This window comes from Castor canadensis, chromosome 2, assembly GCF_047511655.1.
Source record: "Castor canadensis chromosome 2, mCasCan1.hap1v2, whole genome shotgun sequence".
Taxonomy (NCBI): Eukaryota; Metazoa; Chordata; class Mammalia; order Rodentia; family Castoridae; genus Castor; species Castor canadensis.
Genome location: NC_133387.1, coordinates 17,117,084 through 17,137,583, shown reverse-complemented (window position 1 = coordinate 17,137,583; position 20,500 = coordinate 17,117,084). Strand labels below are relative to the sequence as shown.

Sequence of the window (20,500 nt, the reverse complement as noted above, 5' to 3'; positions counted from 1 at the left end):
TTGGAATATATCCCCATAGACAATGAGGGGTTACTATATTTGGAGATGGTGCTTTGGGGAGATAATTAGGTTAAATGAGGTCAAGAGGGTTCCATCCTCACAATGAGCTTAGTTTCCGTATAAGAAGAGACCAGAGAAAAGCTGAGTACCTCCTCCCTATCTCTCTCTCTCTCTGCTGGAGTTTTCAGAAATATCACATTTCTTTGTACTTTAAGAAAATTTAAGATAGGTTTATTATTTGCCTACGAAACCATCCTAGATCCAGCCATGTTGGAGGCCAGACAGACTACTCTCCTTTTGTGTTTTTTTTTTTTTTTTCAGAAACTAAGCAAACGCTATCAATAGACTGTGTTATCTCTATCCCTCTGATGAAGTTCAAAGGACAACCATGCTTAGGATTCCAGGACAACTTGAAAAAAAAACATTGAGAAACAGATTTGTTCATCTCTCTTACCTCCCTCTGCTCCTCCTCCCCTCTGCTCCTCCCCCATCCCACCTTTCTTTAATGCCCTAGGACACTTTTTCAAACAGACTCTTCGGTGTTCAGAATCACAACTAGAACACTGAAACTTCAGACTGTCTGCAAGATGTCCCTCAGTGCAACAAGTCACCGCATACCTCTGAACGACGGACACAGTGTTCCCATTATCGGACTTGGAACCTACTCAGACCCTGTACCTGTAAGTCTGTCTGTCTGTCTCTCACTCTGTGTGTACGCATGTGTGTTCTCTTTCCAATCCTTTCCTAAAGCATAAATGTAATTTGTTTTGAGTGGATCTTGTTGATTTACTTTTGTAGTAATAAATGCAACTTCAAGTACTACTGTTTGCCTGAATGAGTATTGAGCCAAAGATTAATGTGTATCAGTTGTGGTTAAAAATTAGTTTCAAATAGAGAATGAAATTTTTTTGCTTTCTTTACCGAAAGTCAACTAAATGCAAATTTCTAGAGTGAACTGAGGCACATGAAATTGTGAGTTTGGGGCTTGTGGAGTATTTTAAGTTTATATTTAAGAATTTTTATTTCAGTTTAACAAACATTTAGTGAATATCTGCCATCAACTAAGCACCAGTCTACAGAAGCTTCAAATATGAAGAGAACATGACATTAAAAACCTAATAGAGGATACAGACTCCTTAACAATTATAAAATCAGACAGGCATGATGATGCACTGTTGTACTCAATCCCAGCACTTGGGAGGCAGTGGCAGGAAGACTGTGAATTTGAGGCTAGCTGGGGATACAAAGTGAGTTCAATACCAGCCTGAGCTACAAATGGAGACCCTGTATCTCTCTGAAAACACATAAAAGAGAATTAAATTCGACCATGAAAACTGAAATGAGCTTCTTTTAAAACACAGTAAAGTTTCTACTTAGAAAAATCATTCCTTTATTGCGCTTCAACATTTAATGATTACTAGAAAAAACAGTGGTATGTTGCATTAGTCAGTTTTCATTATTGTGATAAAATACCTAAGATAATCAGGAGGAAAAATATACTTTGGCTCAGGGTTTCAGAGGGCTCAGTCCATGATCAATTGGCTCCATTGCTTTGTGGTGAGGCCAAATATCAAGGCAGGGAACTTGTGGTGGCACAAAACTGCTCACCTCATGGTGGCTGGAAAGCAGAGACAGGGTTCCCAAGTCCCTTTTAAGGGCATGCCCCTCAATGATCTAACTTCTTGCAACTAAGCCCCACCTCCTAAAAGATCAACAGCTCCCCAACAGCACCACAGGCTGATGACCAAGAATTTAGATATGGCCTTTGGAGGACATTTAAAATGCAAACATAATGTATATGTAGAATGTTATCATGTGTGAAGGACCTCTGCAAGCCGAGTGTGAATTAGTAGGCAGAGAAGCAGCACAGAGGCAGGACATTCTATGAAGAAGAAGTCTCAGAGATCAGGATGTAGGAGATGTGCAGAGAAAGCCAAGGCTACAGTGATTCAACATGGAGCTAAGCGTAGGGATGATGGCAGCTGGACTTGAAAATGTAAGTCATGACTGGATGACTGAGGACCTTGGATACTGTGTAAAAAAGCATAGGAACTTCACTGCACAGAACTGAGAAATTGTCATACATTTAGGAGCAGAGGAATAATAAATATAATATTACTGCATCTCTGTTTTTGAAAGATAACACTGGTGGCAGCATAGACAATGGAAGGCAGAGGAACAGAAGTAATCAACCAAGAGAAGTTACTTGCGTCACAACCCCACAACCCACTAGGTTTTGGTAATGCAAAGGACCTCAATCATAAGCTTGGCTCCAACCACATGTATTCAGAGACTTCCACATCCATATTTATTGTCTTCTGTGTTCTGTCTCTCTCATACAGCTATGAAATGGCTACATCAGAACCACCTACAAACATTTTTTTAAGATACAGATTCTTGGGCCTCACCCCTCATCTAACTCAATCAGGATTTCTAGGGGTAGAGCCAGAGTAATTCTGATGTACATCCATGTTTGTACTGCTCAGTGCCTCCAACTCAACAAGACAGAACCACACTCACTACCTCGCCCTCCCCAAAGAATACATCTATCAAGTGGCCCAGCCACCCCTTCCAAAAATCAGAAAATATGCCCTCTTCCTCACCTTTCCCCTTCTCCACATTATATCCAAATGACGGCTGAGTCCTTGTTGATTTTCTCTCTGAAACAGCTTCTTAGTTCACACCCTCTTCTGTTCTCCATTGTCACCACCTAGTTTAGGCTCCAGTTTATCTTTGAGCTGTCCTTCCAGTTTTGTTCCCTTCCAATTAATCATCCAGATCAAGACCATCAAGATCTTTCTCAAACCGAAATTTGATTGTGTCACACCTCTGTTTAATTATTTCAATGACTCTTTATCAAATATAGGAGGGCACTGAAATGGTTTTTTCCCCTGTACTCAGAACCTTTACGATTTAGCTGACTTGTCAGTCCAGCTGTATCAACCACCATTCTCCCACCTCTCTCTATGCATAAAACATTATCTAAGCTCCCAATTCTCCCGTACTCATGCCTTTGAACATACTGCCTTCTGCCTGGATCACACTTTCTTTGGATGGATTCATTTGTCTAACTTCTACTAAGCTTTTAAGACTCAGATCAAAAGACATCTCTTCTTAGAGACCCAGTGGCAGGGGTCGGTGGAGTAGCTCAAGTGGTAGAGCATCTGCCTAGAGACCCATTGCCCAACCACCACGCCTATGCCTCTCCATGCTCACTTAGGCCCTTTTGCTGGACTCTATGGTAGAACTTATCAGACTCTATTGTAATCACTGTCTACATTTTCCTGTCTGTGTGAAGTCCATTAGGAAAGAGACCATATCTTGTTCAGCTCTAGAGTCCCAGGATAGTGTCTAGTATGTAACGCATATTCAGCTAATGCTTGTCCAACTACTGACAGAGTTTGTGAGAGGTGATGTATGTGTACGTGTGCATGGAGATGTAAATGGATTGCATGACAATAGCTGATAGTTTTCTGAACACTAAGTGGGTCAAAAACTCTTTTTAAGTGTTTGATATTGCATGCATTTTCTAATGTAATACTCACATTTCAAATCAAAACCAGTTAACCCCAATAACAGAGAAGAAAACTAAGACACAGAGAGCTTAAATACATTGCCCTAAGGTTATAATGGTAAGGCACAGAGTTGGCTCTGAAGCCTGTCCATGGTAATATTGATCAAATCACAATTTCTAAAGCTACAAAGCTGAAGGCAAACCTGGAGTGGATGGAGGATCCTGGCAAAGGAGTTTCTTCTGATGCTTTGGTCTTTCATGGAACTAGGAAATGTCATGTTAGCTACCAAACAATGTAAGTGAAAAATGTCCTGATCAATGATTAAACCAAAGACCTATTTGTCTTCTCCCCAACCCCTTCCTCCCTGTCACTTCAGAGTCCTAAGGGGCTCTGTGCAGAAGCAGTAAAGGTTGCCATAGATACAGGGTACCGACACTTCGATGGGGCCTACATCTACAAAAATGAGCACGAAGTAGGCGAGGCCATCAGAGAGAAGATAGCAGAAGGAAAGGTGAAGAGGGAGGATATTTTCTACTGCGGAAAGGTAAGACCTTTGCCTCTTCCTTCTCAACTGCCAGGTTCTTACCCTCGCTAAGAACACGGTGACTAAAGCTTAGGGCAAAATTCTTCTTTCATACATGGGCATGGATTTCAAACAGAGCCACACTCACGAAGTGGAAAAATTGGGTTGAGGTGGGAAAGGCTAAGGCAGTTCATATTATATAAGCATTTGCCAAGCTCTCATTAAAAGAGCAGCCTTCTTTTTCTCTCATATGTGCTTATATATCTGTGTACTGCTGCTTTTTAAGTTGAGGTATAATTCACCTATCACTTTAAATCAGGTTTTTAGTTATGCAGTCATCAGCACTAACTAATTCCAGAACCCCTTGCCCATTAGCGGTGATTTTCCTTTCATCCTTCTTGCCCATCACTGGGTACCAATGACCTACCCTCTGTCTCTGTATTTTACCTATTTTGGACATTTTGTTCTATTTCATGTAATCAGACAATGTGTGGTCTTTTGTGTGTACTTTCTTTCTCTTAGTAGAAGGTTTGCAAAGATCAGCCCCACAAGGCTGAAAATGTAAACACCTAACAACACCTGCCTTGATACAATTCATCATCTTCTGTGATGAATATCATTTGTACAGCTGTCCAGAGCACCACTGATCATGATAGCTCAAAACTAGAAATGACCCTCAGGCCACCAGCAATAGAAAGGACACAGGAATTGTGATATATTCAAGCACAGCACATAAGCAATGATGAACGAAGTACAGTTAAAAGCATCAGTGGGGCGGCTTTGACAGCATGATAGTGAGAGAAAGAAGCAAGTTCTCAGCAGGGTTCCATTTATACAGAGATCAAAACAGGCGAGATTTACATTATTATTTATAGATAGGTGTGAAAACTACAAAACCAAGCAAGACAAAGATAAGCACAGGATAGCTGTATCCTGTGCATGAGGTGACAGCCCACAGTGGGCTCGTTGAACAGATAAGATTCTATTTCTTTACTTTCAGGGCTTGTGGGGAGTTGTCAGGTGTTCATTTAATTATTCATCTTCCATATCTGTGTATGTATGTTTGTGTGTATTCATGTATATGTGTATACACATGTGCATATGTGCATGTGTGTGTATGTTTGTGTATCTGTGTGTATCCATGTGTGTGTGTAATTTCAGTCTTATGAGTACCATTGGCCTTCCATATCCATGGGTTCTGATTTGTGGATTCAACCAACCGTGAACAGGAAATACTCAGAAAAAAATTACATCTGAACATGTACAGACTTTTTTCTTGTTATTATTCCCTAAACAATATAGCATAGCAACAAATTAAATAGTACTTACATTGTATTAGATACTATAAGTTATCAGCAAGATGCTGGTGGCTCACACCTGTAATCCTAGCTACTTAGGAGGCTGAGGCCAAAGGATCACAGTCTGAGGCCACCCTGAGCAAATAGTTTGTGAGACCCCAAAACAAGCAGAGCAAAAATGGAGTGGAGTGGCTCAAGCAGTAGAGAGCCTGCTTTGCAAGTATGAAGCCCTGAGTTCAAACCCCAGTCTAGAGATGATTTAAAGTATGGAAGATGATGTGGATAGGGTCTGTGCAAATACTATGCTATTTATATAAGGGATTTCAGCATCCTCAGATTTTAGCATTCATGGGGGGGGCGGTTCTTGGAATCAATTCCCATAGACACTGAGGGACAACTGTATGCTGTATTTAATAAAAACATTCTGGATTTTCTTTTTTTCTGGTAATTCTGTGATTTGAACTCAGGACCTCATGCTTTTTAGGTGTCATTCTGCCACTTGAGCCATGCCCCAGCCCTATCTTACTTTAGTTATTTTCCACATAAGATCTCATGTTTTTGCCTCAGGCTGACCTTAGACCATAGTCCTTTGATCTCCCACACAGGTGGGATCACAGGCACATACCACCAGGCCTGACTTACAGACTGAGAGGGAATTTCACTAACTTTTTGCTGGGCTGCTCTCAAACTATGATCCTCAACCTGTGATCCTCTCTATCTCTGCTTCCTGAGTAGCTGGGATTATAGGCCTGAGTCACTGCTCCCAGTCATTTCTAAGGTAAATGTAAGATAACACCAAATCATGTAAAATCAAATTTTCATTTTATTGGTTTACTTAGTAATTTGGAAGAAGGAATAGTAAGCAGAGTAACATTTTAGGAGGAAAAGAGAGTTAAAAAGAAGTACTTGAGTAATTTTAATAAACTAAGAAATGGGGTCCAGTTTTGGCACCAATTGATTTTGTGTAATAAAGCAAGCATAAATCAAACAAGTTCATAAGATCACAAACCCAAAAGCTATCTGTGTGGGACTTGGGGGCAGGTGCAGACATAAACCTTCAGCTTAACAACTTCTCAGGTCATTTGTCGTTACGTAGGTGCTAAAGTTAGCACATAAGAAGTGCGTGGGGTCTGGGGGAGGCAGGGCTGGAGATGTGGCTCAAGCGGTAGAGAGCCTGCCTCACAAGTTCATAGCCCAGAGCTCAAAACCCAGTACCACCACAAAAAAAAAAAAGAAGTTACCTGGGGTTAAAGCCCGGTGGTAGAGCTCATGCCTAGCATGGATAAGGTTCTGGGTTTAATCTGTAGCATGGCAGGGGGTGGGGGAGTGGATAGCCAAATTACCCTTCAAAATCCTTCAAGTTGCATGTGACCATGTACAGCACCAGCACTGTGCTAAATGTAACAAAGCACACCTAAGCCAAAGATGATCATTGAGTAAAGAAACAAGGCTCCGTGCTGGTGGCTCACACCTATAATCCCAGCTACTCAGGAGGCTGAGATTGGGGGCACCATGGTTCCAGGCCAGCCTGGGCAAAAAGTGAGACCTTATCTCCAAAATAGCCAGAGCAAAAAAGGGCTGGAAATGTAGCTCACGTGGCAGAGCACCTGCCTAGCAAGTGTGAAGCCCTGAGTTCAAACCTCCACTACCTCCTAAAAAATAATAAATAGAAAAAATAAAGAAACAACAAATAGAAAGGATGTGTGTAACTGAGTCCATGTAATGGGAAGTTGCTATTACTGCAGGAAGACGGGTTTTCATTGCAGCTTAGCCAGTACCCGAGAGGCAGTGTGGAGTGGTGGGGACAGACTGCAGCTAGATTGCCTGGTTCAGAATAGCACAATATAATAATACAAATAAACACTAGCTGTGTGTCCCAGGGCTATCACAACCAGCTGTGAGTTAATTAGCATTTCTGGACCTTAGTCTGCCTGTATATAAAACAGAAATAATGACATGGACCGTTTCATAAAGTTAAGAGTTAATATTTAAAAATCACTTAAATAGTATCTGGCACAAAGCTAGTATTATATGTGTTTGATGGAAAAAGTACATTAAAACAGAATTTTCCCATGGATGTGGTGGCAGCAAAACCCCAAAAGGAGCCCACAGTGATAACTAAAGCACATTTCTCACTACTATCTCCACATGAAGTATTCTCTGTGCAAGAATAAAATCACTGTCCAACGGAGGAGTTTGACCAAACAAGCCTTAATATTTCAGCATGTAACATATAAAGATTGACTAAGTTTCTCCTAGGAATTGGCAGAATGGCTGTGGGATCTGAGAACAGCTTTGAAGAAGAATCTAAATCTATGCAAAGTTTTAAAATTTCTCCAGGTTTCACACTAAGTATCCCAAGGCGAAGGCTCCCAGAAGCCATGTCTGAAGCTATTTTCCATGCCCATTTGAAGTAGGCTTGAAAATAAAATCCCAGACTACATCAGGATATGTAGCTAGATCTGTGTTCTCTAACTACACAATGAAAAAAAGTGGAAGTTCTAAGGATCAGTTAGCAAAACAGCGCAGGGCAAGGGAAGACTATGGTGGAATTAGGTTCTCTGTGGTCACCGTGTTCATACTCTCATGTCAAGAGTTCCTCCAACTCTTCTGATGCTCAGACAATACTGCACAGAAACATATTTTTCTGAAATGAAAGGAGTGGATGAAATGTATGTCAGTGCTATGCAAAGAGTAATGGGCTGAATTCGTGGAAAAATGGGTGGGCATTAGTTAACTGTTCCCTGATTCTTTCAGCTGTGGGCTACACATCACGTCCCAGACATGGTCCGCCCATGCCTGGAGAGGACTCTGAAGATCCTCAAGCTGGATTACGTGGACCTTTACATTGTTGAAATACCCATGGCCTTTAAGGTGAGTTCAGATGCTTAAGGTCTGGTCTCTGCACTCCAGTAACTGCAAGCCAAAGGTCATGTGCAGGAAGCTTGTTCACTACTTAGCAGCACAGATTGTTACACGTTGGTTCCCCTAGATTACAGGGAACTGACCTTGCCTGACAAATGCCCAAGTGATTATGTTAGCAGATTCAAGCTTGGATCTCAAGTTCCTTGATTCTTCATTCAATGCAGTTTCTATTATACTATATTTTAACAACTAGAGTTTGAGGTCTTTTCTTCAAACCAACAAGTAGTCACTTTCCTGTGGCCCACATTTTATCTAAGCATCTAGATACATCTTTCTTCCTACTTATCCAGTCATGAAAATATAATGCAATATAATCCAATACAATGCAAATAATATGTACAACTATAAACACACTGGCCTTCCATCCCCTTCAATGGCAGATAACTTAAAAATAGAATTTTGGAGCCAACTCCAAGGACAGTCTTTATTCCTCTAGTTCAAATTAAGTTCTTCCTTGAACTTTCTCAATCTGTAGACATACTGTTAATTTACACAGCTGCAGAGTAGCAACTGCTTTATAATTTAACTGAAGGAAGGGGAGATTAAGAAACAAAATCGGCCACTTGTCTATGAAATAAATGATACTGCAGATCAGGGAAAACAGGGACTCTGCAGTAGACAAAGTCCTGGTTTCATTTCTGTTCTCTGGAGGTATTTTACTGTTAACTTCTCTGTGGTCACACAAAGCCAGCAATTTTGAGGAAGATTCTCCTTTTGCATTCTACTTCATGGAGATATGGGTTTGGAGGCTTTGCAATCACCTTGACAATTGTAGGCGTTTCTAGATGAGGTAGAGGTTTAATGGACTTGATAATATGCCATATTAAAATTTCCTAGACTTTCAGTAAACTTACATCCAGTCATCTCCATGAATGAGTAATTAAAACTAGAGCTCTCATAGAATCTTCTTGCCCAAGACATTGTTTTGTCTCTCATTTTAAAAGCCCAATAGCAACAAGCACATTTAACTTTCTTATAGGACCTGACAGAAGGTTGCAAACATAGCTAACAAACCCAATGTTTTCCTAGTAATACCCAAAAATTCCAGCTTTAGTTGGTACATTTTCAAGACACAACAAGGCAACAATATTACCAGATGTCATGCTATCATATAGCAGGAATTACCAGTTCTCAGTTGGAGGTAGAAAAATCATTATTCACAATTTCATAGGAGCTAGCCATTCTGGATTTTAGGTCCATTGCTTAGAATACCTCAACACCTCTGTGTTACTCAGGACTCTTATTATAAATGGCATAATCCCAACACAAATTGACTTAGGGTAGGGAAGGAACTCAGGATTCAAAAGGATATCTAATTCCAACACATCTGGATCTAGAAGTTCAAATTCTATATCTGTACTCTGGCCTGGCCCTGGATACTGCATTCTCAAAAAAACAAAAACAAAACCAAAAACAAAACAATACTTATGGCAAAATGGCTGTTGGCATGTCAAGTCCACATTGTCAATGCAACTTGAGAATTCAGAGAAAATGAGACCACACATTATTTCTCCTGGAGAAATAATGATTAATTAGCCTTACTTGGGTCATTGCTGACTAATCTTTGGTCTCTGTAGCCAAGAGTGGAGGCTGAGTCAATCCAGCAAACAACATGGATTAAATTCTGCCAGAAAAGAGGTCATAGAGATAGTAGAAAACAAACACAACAGATTTCAAGGTACTCATTAATTAGATGTTCCTGGATGACAAGTGGTAAGGAGCATGGGGCTCCAGAGTCAGGTTGCTTGGTTTATATCCCACCTCTGTCCTGTATGAGCCACACAGCTTGGCTAATTTATACCTAATCTCTCCCACATCACCTCACCTAAATATGGTACAGTAGAAAAGTGTGAGCTTTGGAATCACATAGAAAAAGGGTTGATGGTCAGCTTCATTCGTCATTAGAATAGTCACTTGGATCTTTCTTAATTTCAATTCCACTGTCAGTAAACTGCAGACCACAATAAGTAACTTGCAGAATGTTGTGAGGAGTCATTAAAATTGTATATGTAAAGTTACTGACACATTGTCATTTTACACATTAAAAAATGAAACGTAATATTATGAAGTATAATATGGAAAGGAATCTTAGCAATTATATACCTCAATAACTTCATTTCATAAAAGAGAAAGTTGAGGCTCCAATAATGAGTAGCTTACTTATGTGGAAAATTCATCAGAACCAGGACCACATCTAGTCTTGTTAATGGCAAACAGTATTTTCAGAAGACCTGGTCCTTGTGTTCCCACATGGAAGAATCCAAGCAGAATGCCTGGGTGTAAATGGGGTTTATTAAATGTTAGGAAAGGAAATACAAAGGGAGCATGGTGGGCGCAGTTGGAGTCTGCCAGCAGAGTGAGCATGCTTTTCTTTTTCAGGTGCTTTTAAAACCTACAGTAACCCATGGGGAGGGCAGACCCAGGAGATTCCCACCCAATAAAGAAGGAGTGGGAAGAGGCATGGGTGGTTCCCAGCCAGGTGAGGGTGGTCTGGCCATCCCCAGGCAACCTACATGAGCCCCAAACTTTTCTAACTTCTAGCCTGCCTCAAGTTCCTCCTGAGAAACAATATTCCAAAAAATTCCTTTTAGGGGTTGCTGAAGGGCAGGGGAGGGGGGGTGTCCATCTTCAGTATCTGCTTCGAGCTGAAAAGGGGCAGCAGACCCTACCTACAAGGAGAAATTATTTCTTTCCCTTGGGGCTCATTTGGACACAAGGTGTCTGAATTACTGTTCAGCATAGTCAAGATTCCTCATGAAGATCTGGATTGCTCATGGAGATCTCATTCATTTGTAGAGATTAATAGCCTTGTTGTCTCATGGTTTGGGTCCTAAAGGCTTTTATTTAGGAAGAGAGAAATCTGATTTAGAAGGCATGACCCAAACATTAACAATGATAGGAGCATCAGAAAGGGGCCTTGCCAGTTGTGGCAGGAAGGATAAAGTAATTTTGAAAGTGACAGAGTCCCATGGTTACTTTGCCTATAGGTGTTTATACCTTTAGCTATTTTTAACTCTTAGATGGCCCTGTATTTTGGACTGTCACTATAGAGGGACAGTTAAGGGTTGACTACATTAGGGGCCAGGTGTACTGGGAGAAGTTGTTAGTCCAGTTAGAAAGTAGACATCAATGAGTCAGTTTTGTACACAAAGAAGACTCACAGAATCCCTAAGCAGAAGTTAGATACCGTTGAAAGTTATGTTGCCTTTGTTTAAACAGAAGGCCTTGGCCAAAGACATGACTTTGCCTTTTGCCAGAAGCCTAAAAGGCTTAAATATTAGAGCACACACGCAAGAGGCCCCCTGTTTAAATCTCTCGGCTTCAGTTACTTTTGTCCCCTCATTTGTGCAGTCCTTTTGAATTATCTTGGGTGGCTAAATGCCACTTGTTCCTCTGAGAAGTTTGGGGATGCTGACCACTTAAATTTTTCTCTGAACAGTTGTCTCTGAAGATTTTACTAGTTGGTACTTTTATCTCTAAGGGTGGGAGTGCTTCTCCCAAAAAGTCAGATTTTGTCCCATGGAGGAGGGGAAGCAACACATCAAACAGATCAGAAGTGCCAATGCAACCTTTTTGGCCAAATTCAGCAACAAAGAGATTTATTTAAAAATGACTCTAAGACTGGGCCTAATTCAACCTAATTGCTTGTCCCATAGGGGATGTACTGACACCTTTAAACTATTGTGAAGTGTCAGCAGACAACAGTTATAAAGTTTTGACAAGGAAAATACAAAACGACTCCCAATACTTAGGAATGTCTGTCCTGATTGATAGAGAACACTTATCAGAGTCATTTTTCACAGGCTTGCCTGTAAATGTTCTTGAAGGAACAGAATCATAACGACAAAACTATGGTTAATTACACCTTAAACTTTGAATATTGGTTAGGTAAAGTAATAGGTTAGTGGTTGTCAGTTCTGTCAGTACAATACTGAAAATTAAAAACCCTAAATTTTCCAATGGTTAGGGGAAGGCAGTGGCAGTAATTTCAAATAGCCCCTGTTTCAGTGTTCAATTGAGCATCGTATATATTATTTAACCAGTGTCAGATAAACCAACATTTATCTGACAGATGGTAGAACTTTTAGCATTTTGTCATAAAGAGTAGAAATGTGAAAGACTTTGTTAGATAGAATGTAACCTAGAAAAAAGAACTATAGCTGTTTACATGTATACATTTTAACTCTGTAAATTATTTTGTGACATTTAGATACAAGGCACTAGCCGTATTAGAACTATTTAAAAGAATTTTTACTTAGTTTAAACTTAGGTTTTTTAGTGTTATCAGAAAAATGCCTTAGGGTTTTGGCAATATGTAAAGAATAGTAAATAATTTCAAGTGGGCTACATAGAGAACCAGTCATCTTATTTTTTGGTTAGCAGGATCAAAGCATCTCCCAGTACTTAAGGATACAGCCAAGTGGATATGTTGGCTTCCCCTATGATGGTTGGTGGAAAGAGAGAGGGAAGGGAAGAGGGAAAATCCATTCACCCTTCCACTCCTGCAGGAGAGCTCCTGAATGGAATTCCCTATGCTGGCTGGTGTCGTAGTCAGCTTGTAAACTGAGAAAAATGGGGGAACAAATATACTTTTTAATAGTAAACCAAATAAGATTAATGTCCCAAATAATTATATACAGAAACAGAGATAAGGGGATAAGCATAAAGTTAGGGGACCCAATGACAGAGCCATGGCTTGGATGTTGTTAAGAAATTAATCCTAGACTGCTGATGTTAACTAACAGAATGACTTGGGACCCATAGCAAGGTTGTTGTTGACCTGCATGTAGCCCCTGGAGCCCAAAAATAACAGGTTCAGTTAATGGGAGTTAATGAAGTGCATAATTTGGTATTTTATGATTAATTAACTTTTTGTAGGGTCCTCAAAACTTAGGTTTTATCATCCCATTTGGAGGGTGAGCTTTTGTTTGGTTTTGGTAAAATTTTGTATCAGCCTAAGGGTCTTGATAGTTATTTTGATAAAACAGAAACCCATTTTTTAATATATATTAGTACCTTAAATTCTGACCTTAGAAAACTCTCTAGGCAGACTAAACTATAGCCAACCCAATCACACTCATATAAACTTATGAGCTTTAAGACATTAATTTGTATCTTGAAGCAACCTTTGTAAAAACCCAAATTTAGATAACATTGTTTTTAATAAAGCTCTTAGCACCTTATACATTAAAATTTTAGGAAGAAAATTAAATTAAACTATCTTTTAATAATAGCAATCTATAAGAACACATGGGTCAATAAACTTAATTATAAAAGAATTAAATGTAAATTACACTCATGATAGAATGAAACAGATTGAGACTATTGTTTGTAAATTTTTTTGGTTCTAAGGCAGACAAGAGTTAGGCCTGGTCGGGATTTGAACTTTAGATAACTTTTGAGATAGTTGTGCACATTAATTGTATAAATGCAGATTGAGAACCATCTTAAAGACATATAAACACACAGAGACACACACACACACACGTACACATGCGTGCACATGCATGCACACACACAGATGTTTTGATTTAGGCACGCCAAAGAACATAAGCATACATAATGAATTCAAAAAAGTAAAAATTAAGTGGCCACAATTGGTGGGATACAAATACATACACAGAAAACACACAAAGCAATCACGTTAATTTAGCGTATACTCTTATCAAATAAACCATTTCTTTGTCATCATAGTAGATTAGTTAACTAGATTCCTAAGCAGTTCATAACAGATCTCCGATACAAATACTCTACCTTGCCTCCAATCGTTAACAGACCAATGCAGTAAAAACAATATGTATAAAAACTATATTAATCTAGAGAACTTTAACCGCAAGTTAGTTATAATTTTCCTGGGGAATGGCAAGATGGCACTGGACATGTGGTGGCTTCATCATGGTGGCAGCATTTCCTGTGACCACATGGTCTCTCCAAAGGGTCTCTCAAATGGAACACAAAGACACGTTACATGCAACATACAGGCTCAAATAGCAGTCTGTTATATGAGTAACAGTCATCTCCCCCTAAGAGACAGGTGTCCATGAGTTAGGCATGCTAATGAAAAGACCAGATAAATTGAAGCAATCTAAGGTGGGATTTAAAGGCTTTGTTAGCCTCTTTTGATGTGACATCACTTCATAGTTTTGGAGAATCAGTCATAGATTGTAGAACTTTTTTTTTTTAATAATGTCTTGTCTTTTAGTTTTAAAGGATTATCTAAATTTAGGATTACTAGGGCTAACCTGTAAGCTTTGAGGAGCTATGTTATTGTTCAGTTTACTCCAGGTTTTTATAATTAGATCTTGGGTTGCCCCCACTTTGTCATTACCTAAAAAAGCCAAGAATTCAAACCCTATAGAACCCAGCCATTTACAGATCTAAAGTTTGGGAAGGACCTTAAACAAGTTTAGAATCTGACATACTACTTGGAGCTAAGGAGAGCAAAGTTTTATTAATTTTTAAACAAAATAATTAATTGTTAAGAATAAAACCTCTAATTAAATTCTCTATTTAGAACTCATTTTTTTTAACCTCTTGGCTCTCAGTAAGCCTAATTTATCAGCAGAGAACAGTTAAAGTTAGAATGTTTTTAAATGTTTATTGGATATCGTGTTTTAGGGTAATAATTGTGACGGACAGCAGTAATTAATACTATTAAGTTCTCCTTATCTCAAGTGTATATGTAAAACTTGTATTCTAGTGTAAAAAAATGACATCCTATCAATAGAATAAATTCCCCTTTTAATTTTGCCTGTAGAGTAAATGAATTTTAAATAAGTTACAATATGTTTTTCTTAATTACAGATAAACCTTATGGGTAACCAATGTCAAATCCTTAATTAAATAGCACTGTTTTAATTTTAGAGGACATACTTAAGAGAAATTAAATGCATTTAACATTTAAAGACAGTAACAATTAACACCACAGCTACACAGCTCTAATATCTAAGTTAATTTAGAGTTTACCTTTGAACGGAATTTAGAACCTCTGGCTAAGATAGACAGAGATTAGCCCTGGGACAAGGGGGTGTGACCTCATGGTGAGTGTTTCCTCAACCCCTGTATGCTATGGAGGTAAGGAGAATGTGGGCGAGAATTGGGATTCAGTGGCCAGGGGAAACAGAGGAGTGGCGGGGAAGGGAACACTTTAAAGGAGGAAGAGGGAGAAGACCCACAGTAGCTGCAGGAGAGAGGGGTCCTGGCCTGGTTCCCAGAGTGAACCAGGTGTATATCAGGTCACAGCCACAAAGGTTTGTGGGTGCGTGTAGGCCCCGCGTGCCTCGTGCCACATGGGGCTGCGCTAATAAAGCGCATCCAGCATCTCCCAGCAGTATGCTGGGTGAGACGCTGATGCAGAAGGGACACAGGGCCAGAGGGCAGGGAGGTATGGGTTAGAAGAGAACAAATCAATAAGCATAGCATTTTACCTTTTAGCTCCTTGACTGGCTTTGTCAAAAAATGTTAACAGTATTTTCAGAAGACCTTCGTCCTTGTGTTTCTTCATGGAAGAATCCAAGCAGAATGCCTGGGTGTAGATGGGGTTTATTAAAAGTTAGGAAAGGGAAATACAAAGGAAATACAAAGCATGCTCACTCGGCTGGCAGTCAGCCGAGTGAGCACGCTTTTCTTTTTCAGGTGCTTTTAAAACCTACAGTAACCCACGGGGAGGGCAGACCCAGGAGATTCCCACCCAATAAAGAACAAGTGGGGAGGAGCATGGGTGGTTCTCAGCCAGGTGAGGATAGTCTGGGCCATCCCTGGGCAACCTATATGAGCCCCAAACTTTTCCTCCTTCTAACCTGCCTCATTGTGACTCCAGCACCTTTCTTATTTCTTACCCCCTCTGCCCTTTGTGCCTTACCTTCCCAAGCCTATGGCTGCAGGAAATTATGGGTTCCAGGCTCCCCAGCGTTGCAGCTTCAGCCTTCATCCTCACTCTGTTCATGTCTGCCTCTTATTCTAATGGCATTTTTGTTTTCTTTTATTATTTATATGTGCATACAAGGCTTGGGTCATTTCTCCCCCCTGCCCCCACCCCCTCCCTTACCACCCACTCCACCCCCTCCCTCTCCCCCCCACCCCCTCAATACTCAGCAGAAACTATTTTGCCCTTATTTCTAATTTTGTTGTAGAGAGAGTATAAGCAATAATAGGAAGGAACAAGGGGTTTTACTGGTTGATCTGAGTCTTTTACAAGGACTTTTAAGAGGAGGTTAGCTGTATTTAAAAGTCAGAAAGTGAAGTTTACTTTCTGTGGTAATAACTTAAAAAAAATCCCTTCTTTTTAACAATATTTGAGTTTTTAACTCAGAGGCTTGCACTTCATAGGCAAGTGATCTACCACTTGAGCCCTGCCTCCAACCAAAAACTCTTTTAAATAGAGAATTTCTATTTGTATTCTTGACCCGATCAAGGCTCAAGGACACAGATGGTGAAATTTTAACAAAACAAAACAAAACAAAACAAAAAACCCAATATGCTATTCTTGTCAACTTAACCGGTAACTGAGAAATCAAGATTTGAAGTAACAACAACATATTCTTTTTGAATCTCATGTTTTAACAGAGAATTTTCTTGTTAAAAGATTTTGGCTCTTCATTTTTTAAGTGTCCAATTAAAAAGCCAACGTAATTTCAGGACAAAAAAAAGTAAGATATTTTTAAAAACTCATAAGACATTTTAAAAGATGAGTGTCAATAGCATAGACTCTTAAAGGGGTGAATTATTCTTCTGATACTCCCTGACTGGAATAAGAATAGAGGAAGGAGCCAGACACCAGTGACTCACATCTGTAATCCTACCTATTTGGGGGCTGAGATCAGGAGAATTATGGTTTGAGCCCAGCTATAGTAAACAGTTCATGAGACCGCATCCCTAAAATAACCAAAGCAAAATGGACTGGAGGCATGGCTTCTAGTCTAGAGCTCCTGCTTTGCAAGCACAAAACCCTAAGTTCAAACTTCAGCTCCCCAGCCCCAAAAATAAAGAATGCAGGAAGAAGAAAGGAAGAATGGAAGGCTTATCAGAATAAAAGCACTAGTAAAGTAGACACAGTGGAAAGTCAAAGAGACACCATGAAAATATCCCACATGGTCATGGTCAGGCTTGATAAGCACAATTAAAATCTGGAAAGAAATACTTATATAACAGAGTTCATATGTAAAATGAGGAAATGCAAAAGGCAAGACATGGTGACTGGAGTAGAAATTTGGGTCATAAATGTTGAGAACATACAGGAACTTAGAAATCAGAGATTGAAAGAGTAATTTACATGAGTAACGAATGTGTCATCTAGGAGAAAGGAGACTGTTTCTTGCTCTCAGCAAGACAGGAGGAAACTGAGAAGATAAGGTCTTTGCTAAAGAGAACAATGAAGAAAGCATTATTACCAAAGGAAAGTTGAGTTGTAGACAGGTGAGATGGTAAGAAGGAAAAATTTTAAGACTAGAATAGGTATTGTGTAATTAACTCATTTCCTTATCTGTCTATTTTGTGCTGTTATAAAAGCACACCTGAGATTGGACAACTTATAGTGAACAGAAACATTAGCTCACAGTTTTGAAGAGTGAGAAGTCCACAATCCAGCTACTAGTGCCTGGGAAGGGGTATCTTGATAAGTCTCTGAATGGCAGAGATGGAAAAGCAAAGAACACAAGAGAGCAACCCACTCCCAGGAGCCCTTTTTATAATGGCACTATGACACTATGTACTCAAATACTTCCCATTCGCCCCCACCTCTCAACGCCATTGCACGAGAGATTAAGTTTCCAACACGTGAATTCTGGTGTATGCATCCATACGCTAACAATTCCCAATAAGAAATTTCTATTTCCATGGGAGGGGAGAGGGGGAATGAAGGAGATGAAGATGAGGGAATATGGTTGATGGGCTTTATATACTTACATGAAATAGAACCTCTTGCAATTGCTTGAAGTGGGGCAGAGAGGGGACGGTGGGAAGATGGACAGTGGGAGCCATCTAACCGACGTACAATATAAGCCTATTTGGAATTGTCACAATGAATCCCCCCGTAGAACAAATATATCCTAATAAAAAATTTTAAAACATAAAACAAAAGAAATTTCTATTGCCAAAGTCAACAAAGACTTCTGAACTACAAATCCAATATACACATGGACTTCACATTATTTGATCTCTTTTGACACAACTGATTGCTGCCTCCTTCTTTAAACATTTTTCCTTTCTGCTCCTAAGATATCACCTTTTCATGATTGTATGGCAGCTTCTTCTCTGATTTTATCATTTCTACTCAGTCTTCTACTCTCGATATTCTTGCCTCAGTAGCTACCTCTCTCTACAGTGATTCTATCCAATCACAAATTTCATACCATTATATAGGCTGGTGATTTCCAAATATAATCTGCAGCCATAACCACTTTCTGAGCTTCTGACTGCTTCTCTGTTCAACTGCCTCCTCAAATACCCACTTGAATGTCTAATGGTCATCTAAAAATCAAAACAGGAGCTGAGGATAGGGCTCAGGGTTAAGGTGTTTGCTTAGCATGTATAAGGCACTGGATTTGACCCCCAGCATTGCAAAAACAAAAAACAAAGCACTTGAAAGAATATTCTTGACTCCTAGTCCCAACATCAGGAGGTGACTGGCACCATTCACCCAAGGACTCTCAGAATCATCTTTGATTTCTCTCTATACCTCACTCCACCACCCTAACTAATTTCCAAGCCAACAATGTGATGGATTGGCTCTACTCCCACTACCTATGTTCATCTATTCCCTTCTTTTCATTGCTGCTGCTTTTGCCCCCGCCCAGGACACCATCAGCTCTCATCTATTGCAATAGCATCTTAGGTTGAGTTTCCCAGAAGCAGAACCTGAGATGAGGAGATTTACAATGAAGTATAGCTAGGAACAGCTGATATGGGAGATAAGGGAGGGGGAAATGTGACCGGGATCTCAAAGAGACCAAGCCTCTCTCCTAGCTTCTGGTGATTTGCTGGCAATCTTTTCGGTTCCTTGGTTTGTAAAAGCATCATACCAATCTCTGGCTTTATCTTTAAAGGGTGTTTCCCTGTGTGCATTTCTATGTCTAGGTCCAAATTTCTCCTTTTTTGTAAGGACATGGTCAAATGGGGTTAAGGCCCTGTAGGGAATTCAAGAGATTTGGAGACCAGTCAAAGACAAAGACATGACCATGGAAGATGCAATAACACAATAAGCATTGTTGGTTGATACTTGGACAGGTTTGCATGATGGAAATGTTCTTCATGGTAGGCAACTGCTCAGAGGTTTACAGTAGAGAGAAGGACACCATCTAGAAGGGAAAGAAAGCAAAGGAAATGCCAGGAGATGGGGTCAGAGAAGCAGCTTATGTGTATAGGACGTGGGGAGTCTCTAAGTCAGACAGCTCTAGAGGCTCTTAGCAGCTCAAGCCCATAACTATCTTGTCAGTGGCCAGCAGATGCTGGGTGAAATTTTTCAAGTTCTAAATAGCTAAAACTGCTTGTTTGTGAACTTCTTCAAATAAGTTATCTGTGTAAAAATTTGAATTTGGGCAGGTTTCAAATTTTTTTTTTGAATTTGAAGGCAGTTCTCTGCCTTCAATGAAGAAATAACCGAGAAGTCAATACACAGAGACTATTTGGAGCTTGCCTTTTAATCAGGCCCACCTTAGTGACCCCATTTTTAACTTAATCATCTGTAAAGAATGTATTTCCAAAAAAGGTGCATTCACAGGTGTGAGGGTTGCATTCTCAACATCTTTTGGGAGGGCCACAACTCAACCATAACACTCCCCAAAATGTGTTCCCTTCCAAGTAGTAGGAATGAGCTTTCTTAAAGGGTAGGTCAGATCAGTCCCTTCTCCACTTAAAACTCTCCCATGACTTCTAATTGTTCATTGTAGACCAGAACTGTACAATCTGGCCCTTGCCTTTCTCTGTCACCTCACCTCCTGGAACATCTCTCTGGGCTCACTTCCATTTTGTTTCCTCCTTTAATTATGCCAAGCTCCTTACTTATGGACTTTGCACTTACTGATCCCTTTGCCTGGATCATTCTTCCCTCTAAATCTTCCTATAGCTGTCTTTATCTCAACTTCCGAGATCCAGTTCACAATCTTGCTAAGGCCCTCCTTAAAAATCCATCAGTCATTCTGTTCTAGGCATTCTCTATCACATAGGTAGGCTTTTTTTTTTTTTTGAAGCATTTATCAGTCCCTGAATAATCTTGTCTACCTTTTTTTTAATTATTCATTTAT

The 20,500-nt window shown here is 39.8% G+C and overlaps 1 protein-coding gene across 1 annotated transcript in view; it reads left to right on the top strand.

Moving 5' to 3' along the window:
* The first annotated feature begins 497 nt into the window (after window positions 1–497).
* The window catches only part of Akr1d1 (aldo-keto reductase family 1 member D1), a 31,291-nt gene continuing 11,288 nt past the window's right edge, over window positions 498–20,500 (top strand). The window contains exons 1-3 of the mRNA XM_020185857.2: window positions 498–680; window positions 3,892–4,059; window positions 8,094–8,210. Of these exons, the coding sequence (XP_020041446.1) occupies window positions 588–680; window positions 3,892–4,059; window positions 8,094–8,210 (378 nt within the window). The 5' untranslated portion in view covers window positions 498–587. The remainder of the gene's footprint in view (window positions 681–3,891; window positions 4,060–8,093; window positions 8,211–20,500) is intronic.